The sequence below is a fragment of the Sinocyclocheilus anshuiensis genome, unplaced genomic scaffold (assembly GCF_001515605.1).
Source record: "Sinocyclocheilus anshuiensis isolate Anshui unplaced genomic scaffold, SAMN03320099.WGS_v1.1 scaffold86, whole genome shotgun sequence".
Taxonomy (NCBI): domain Eukaryota; kingdom Metazoa; phylum Chordata; class Actinopteri; order Cypriniformes; family Cyprinidae; genus Sinocyclocheilus; species Sinocyclocheilus anshuiensis.
In genome coordinates this window covers 2,460,121-2,466,919 of record NW_015547662.1, presented here as the reverse complement: position 1 = coordinate 2,466,919, position 6,799 = coordinate 2,460,121, and the positions used below count along the sequence as shown (strand labels likewise).

The 6,799-nt window shown below is 38.1% G+C and overlaps 1 protein-coding gene across 2 annotated transcripts in view; it reads left to right on the top strand.

The window, feature by feature from the left end:
- Positions 1–3,018: 3,018 nt before the first annotated feature.
- The window catches only part of LOC107702348 (melatonin receptor type 1A-A-like), a 47,184-nt gene continuing 43,403 nt past the window's right edge, over positions 3,019–6,799 (top strand). For both annotated transcript variants that reach the window (XM_016504636.1, XM_016504635.1), the window contains exon 1: positions 3,019–3,240. In XM_016504636.1, coding sequence (XP_016360122.1) covers positions 3,057–3,240 — 184 coding nt within the window. In that variant the 5' untranslated portion in view covers positions 3,019–3,056. The remainder of the gene's footprint in view (positions 3,241–6,799) is intronic.

Genomic DNA, 6,799 nt, shown 5'->3' with positions numbered 1-6,799 from the left:
CACACACACACACACACACAAACAAATGGGTGATGGCGTCCTGTGGCTGTGACAGGTGGGTGAAGGCTTTAGAGTTCACAGTGCTGTCTTGCTGTCTCCACATGGAGTGGTTTTGAGATTAAAATGGGACAGATATTCACAGACACAAAATTGGAGTTACCGACATTTTGCTTTTTTAAAAAATTTTTTTTTTTTTACAAAAAACACAACTTTAAAACTCATAGTCATATAGTATGAGGAAAAGCTTTCCCCAGTCATTCTCAATGGAGAAACTAGCCCCTCACTCTCATCTCTCTCTCATCTCTCATCCCTCCTTTCTTTCTATAGCTTCATCAGGAGCTTCCACTTATTTAAGTTCTGCTTAATTAAATTATGTAAGGAAGACTGAAAAGTAAAATTGTTCATTTGGCTTTGGCAAAATGCACATTACATCGTGAAGAATCATGCTATGATCCTTTACTGTACTTGATGTCAGGTAAAGTAAAGAATGGTTTAACTCTTTGATACACTGTGTCCATTACAGTGGACAGATCTTTAAAAACCATTGCAGGATGTGATGTTACATCTAAACCATCATGGGTTAGGGTTAGGGTTAGCATCGACCCTTTCTCACAGCAATAAAAAAAAAGGTCAATTTTGATTTCATGCTGACTTCAGGCACCACAAATACTGACAGTGTGATTAATATTTAATATTTTAGGAGAATATTTGTTCTTAAAGGGATAGTCCACCCAAAAAAAGAAATTTGTGTCATAATTTATTCACCTTAATGTCATTCCAAACCTGTGTGACTTTCTTTGTTCTGTGGAACACAAAGGAAGATATTTTGAAGAATGCTGGTAACTAAAGCATGTCGGATTCCATTGACTTCCATTGTACGGACAAAAAATACAATGGAAGTCAATAGGAACCAAAACGGTTTGATTATCAATATTCCTCAAAATATCTTCTTTCATGTTGTGCAGAAGAAAGAAATATGTACAGGTTGAGAAAAACATGAGTTTCATTCTTCTGTTAAGCACAAAATAAGATATTTTGAAGAATGTGGATAACCAAACAGCTGATGGTGGTGTTGAGGTGTAGAGGTCAATGGCTACCGTCAACTGTATGGTTACCAACAATCTTCAAAATATCTTATTTTATGTTTGACAGAAAAAAGAGATTCATACAGGTTTGGAATGACATGAGAGTGAGTAAATGATGACAGAATATTAATTTTTGTGTAAACTATCCCTTTAAAATATTTTTCCTTTGCAACTTCGGAAAAATGTTGGAATTCTAAATATGTTGCTTAACTCGTATTTATTGATCGTATCGAAACAGTATGTATTCAGAAGCATTAATCAAACAATCTTAAAGTACAATGAGACACATGTTTGCAACAGTAATGGCCTTGCCATGTATTTATCTTGACACAACGACACTGGCCAACAACGTTTCATCTCTCCTTTCCCCACAAGGTCACTTTCCCTCCTCAGGAATGTCTCATACTCCGCAAACTGGTGCAAATAGTTTTGCATGAGTTTAACGCACTGTCTATTCATTGTAAATGTAAAAGCCTTTCACAGTTAAGTCTCCCTTTAGACCACCTGGAGAGACAGAGTGAGAGAGAGACACTGTTAGTAATTAACTGCTTTCATGACTGGAGCCATTAGCAGCGCTGCATTAAAATTGCATCGTAATGACTGGAGGCTGACAGGCTGCTTGAACAGTGGACACATCTGAGTTCTGCTGGGGGTAGAGTGCTGATGGGACATCACAAGCTCAAGTTTTTGAACTAAAGGCGTGCAGACAGCCTGCTCTCCTTAAGACGTTTGAAGTATTTCGGTTACAGTCACAAAAGGGGATGAGACTGTATGAGTGCTGTCATAGAATCCTCTGTCTTTTGCTCTCATCATACCACTGTCCAATTCATTTCAGCTATTATTAACTGGTTAGTCAGATGTCACATGTGACTGTTTCCAAGTCCAACCATTTCAGCAAATCCCAAAAGCAAACAACAAACGATACTAATACAGACTCACGCACGGTATGCTGTAGTACTACAGAAATATCATGATCCTAACTTTTATCTCCATACCTAGGCCCAGACATGAAAACGGTAGGCCTATTCGATACGTCACAACTTAACAAGCATATTATACTGGTATACATGTTTATTTTGAACAAGGTAAGATATGTACACTTTAAAATACCCATGTAATTCAATCTATCTTTTTTAGTCTGATGTTAGTTCCATTTTATTTGACCCAAGAAATGTTATTTATATTATTACTTTAAAATATTATATGTTTTTACACAGAGAGAAACAAAATTATGGAGCATGTTGTGAGCTGCATGGCAAATTCTATATTCCCATATTTATGCCATAGTATATACCAAAATGTCACTGAGTCACCTCTCCCTCGTCGGTCCCTTGGAATCGTCCTAACCTCACCCCCCACCCCCTTACGGCGCCCCTGTCCGAAAGTATTACATTTTCCCATTGATTTTACCCAGACCTCTTTTTTAAAGATTTATAAACCATGAACCTGCTCAGCCAATCAAATTAGACGACTGGAATTTTTGTAGGCCTATTTATACACTGCTTGGCCAATCAAATTATTAGAGGACCCATACTAACTGTTACATAATGATTACTTCATTAGGTAACACTTTACTTGAAGGGGTGTGCATAAGACTGACATGACACCTTCATAATCATGACATGACACATGTCATGAATATGAAGGAGGTTTTATGCATGTTTATGACAACTGTCATTAAGTGTCATTCGCTCAGTTATGTACTTTTTAATGCAAATATGACATTATTTGACCTAACCCTACCCAACAGGTTCACAGGCGCTTTGAAGATGCCCGTGGATGTCATGTACCAACATTGTGATGGGTGCACACATAACCATAAAAGTGCAGACCCCGACACACGAAAGCCCCGAGAACCGAGGGAAGTTGTCCGGGGCCTTAGGAAGAGATGACATCCCAGCGGAGAGACGCGCGCCACCTGAACCGCACGGTTTATTTTGTTGATTGAGAAAAGTTTCATGAAGATATACAATGTTTATGAATGGGAGTTTTCTGAACAGCTCTGCACTGGACCCTAGCGAGCAAGCACTTGACCGGCCGCCCTGGGTCACTACTACTCTCGGGTGTTTCCTCATATTCACGATAGTGGTGGATATTTTAGGAAACCTGCTGGTGATTTTCTCCGTTTACAGAAACAAGAAACTTCGGAACGCAGGTGAGTTGCGCGCGCGAGCTTGCACACGCGTATCACATTTATTTCACATAAAGTGCTGAAATGTTGCGTTTGAAGCGTGAACACAGAAGAAGATACAGCAGATAACAACACTGACAGGCAGGAATCAGAAAGGAGAGCGCGCACGCATCTCTGATACACGCGCATGTTTCACCATTCCCTGAAATCTCATCGCAGGTGCTGTGTCCTAATCTGTACACCAATGTTTCCCCTTAACACTGATATACTGTACAGTTGATATCAAATGCAACCAAATTGCACGTTAAGCTCCAAATGTGTGCGTGTTTTTACGCATGACTGTTTTAACAGTACCATCAAAATGAACTGAATTTTGTTATTAAATTACTTAACGCATTCTGTTTGAGAGGTGGCATCAGTGTTAGTCATAATAGAAGTCACATAGCATAAGTCATAATATATACAAAGTCATAAAGTGATGTCCATTGTAAGAGACAGTGGTCTCAATGTACACAAAAGATGTACTGTGTACTATGAGAGATACGATTTCAGTAATAATATTACTACACATTTTCTGCAATCTTCATCAAATTTGAGTGCTTTTCATATCATGTCTGACAAAGGATATTATATATTTTATTTTCAAAACCATTTTCCTGTAGCAGCAACACCAGTGGAGGATTTTAGCAATGCTTCTACATGCTTTGTCAAAACTTCTCTCTCTCTATATATATAGTATTTATTTATTTTTGGTAAGCTGCCAAAGTTGTAGGTGGTGTGACACAGTGTCAGTGAAAGGTTGCAGGTTTGAACCCCACAGAAGGCGATCCAAGGGCCATCATCATTGAACACTTGAGCAAGGGGCATAACCCTGATTTTTAATTCCGTGATTTTCATAAAAAAAGGTATGTGCATATGAATAATCATCTTTATGTTGATATTGTTCAAATTCAATTTCCATTGTAATAGACATTCAAAATAACTGTTATAAACATCTTTTTTTGTCAATATATAATTTGTGTGTGTGTATGTGTGTCTGGAAAAATTCAGGTCTGAACGGGTTAAATAAATTATTTTGTGGACTCCGTATCTGTGTCAGCATCTGTGCTTTGGGGCTTCCCTCTCTTTTGCTGTTTCATTTTGTGAGATTGTCTAGGCAGGTATCCCAGCATTAAACTCCGATCTGAACCCAGAGAGGCTGTTTGGCTTTGTTGGGGAAAATGAACACGTTCGTTGGATTTGATTGATGTGCTGTGCCGGATATATGGCAGGCTATTTTGGCATTCATCTGTCCACATCAGTATGATGTGCCATGGGATTGTATTTCTTTTCCTGTCAATCACAGAGTGGGAAAATAACACACGAACAGGAAACCTGTCCAAAATCTGAATATCAGCAGATAAGTACTGGAAAACCTGACTCATATAGACTTGTTAGAAAAACAGCAGACTCAATTTAATTAAGCTTTGACCCACATTGTGTATATTGACATTTTTCCAAGGCGCTCATTAAATGTGTGTTGGGAGTGCGCACATTTGGGACATAGAGAAGTTTATGGAAAGAGCGCAACGAATATCTACGCGCTGAAGTTTGTCCCGCTCGCGTGCAGCTGGAGGCTGTTTCTTCTCCAGTGTCAAGTTCACGCGCTCCCCACTGGCAGTTCCCGTGCACCTTTGCACTGACCGCTAATCGCAGAGCATGCAGCATGTGCGTCTGTAGTTCTCCAAGGAACATGTGATTCATGCTTTCATTCATTTGGTATGAGAGTTTTAATCCTCTATTTAATTTGGATCCACAACAATCAAACAAATCAAATATACACGTGCTTACGCAATACTATATAATATAACACGAATAAACCCATGTACCACAGAAATCGTTTCACAGCAAATGCACATATTTGTTATTGGGTTTATATTTAGTTCTTGAGTTATTTGGGATCATGTTTTGATAATCTATGGAAGCTATTGTATTGCCATCTAAAGATGCTGTTTTACTGGAGTCCAGTGATGAAACTGGCTTAGTATTGATACGTATTTTAAGAGCTCAATAAATCAAATGCAAACTGATATGATAATTTCTTGGTATTTAAAAGCAATAACTTGTGTTTGAATTTGTAAAGTTTTTTTTCCCAGGAAGGCTCATAAGGAAGAGTGGGTAACACTTTATTTAGTAACACTTAATTAAGGACCAATCCTCACTATTAACTAGTTGCTTATTAGCATGCATATTACTAACATATTGGCTGCCTATTAGTACTTATAAAGCACATATTAATGCTTTATTCTGCATGGCCGTATTCTAGATCCCTTAATCCTACACCATACCTAAAAACAGCTACCTTACTAACTATTAATAAGCAGTAAATTAGGAGTTTACTGAGGGAAAACTCCTAGTTAATGAATATGTGTTCCCTATTCTAAAATGTTACCGAGGAGTGTTATTGACTCCTGTTGTTGGAAGTGATAGGAAGCCCATGAGAAAGAGAGTGGAAGACCAGATAGTTGCTCAGCTGGAGAAATGAGAGTGCAGAGATTGCAGACTTTCTTATGGGAAGATTTAAAGGGGTCATATGCTGCTAAAAAGAACATTATTTTGTGTATTTGGTGTAATGAAATGTGTTTATGCGGTTTAAGGTAAAAAAAAAACACATTATTTTCCACATACTGTACATTATTGTTTCTCCTCTATGCCCCGCCTTTCTGAAACGCGTCGATTTTTACAAAGCTCATTGGTCTGAAAAAGCGAGGTGTGCTGTGATTGGCCAGCTATCCAGAGCGTTGTGATTGGCTGAATACCTCAAGCGTGTGACGGAAATGTTACGCCCCTTGCCATATTGTGATGATGCCCTGTCAGGCCAGAGCGATGATTCAAAAACATGAAAACCCATTATAAACGAATCACACAGCGCATTCACAACATGGCGGCAGCAACAATACTACAGCCAGAATAAAAGTTACGCCTTCTTTCTTTGCGTGAACATTTGGGGGAGTTATGCAAATCTTCCCACATAGTGATGTAGACATGTGGGGCCGTGTTAGAACGAGCCGTTTTAGGTAGGCGTGGCTGACTCTTAACTTTTATAAAGAATATCTCTTTGGATTTGAGACTTTAGTCTTTGCAACTTTACAGATCTTCTTTATGCACTAACAGCTTGTAACACTCCAAAGAGAAAGGAAAAATTGAAATCGCATCATATGACCCCTTTAAGAATAGGTTAGACAGACCATGATAAGATTAAAGAAACAGACAAAAACTTTAGACTGACTAGGTATGTATGGTTACTGTTCAATGGATGCTGGAAAATGTCTGTAATCCATATTAGACATTTATGATCAATGATTATTTAATTAGCAAGGCCAATTAATCCAAAAAATATTAAAATGTAATAGTTAATTTAATAAAATATTTTCATTTAGTGAGGAATGGCTCACTTAAAGGGGTCATATGACGTTGCTAAAAATAACATTATTTTGTGTATTTGGTGTAATGAAATGTGTTTATGCGGTTTAAGGTTCAAAAAACACATTATTTTCCACATACTGTACATTATTGTTTCTCCTCTATGCCCCGCCTTTCTGAA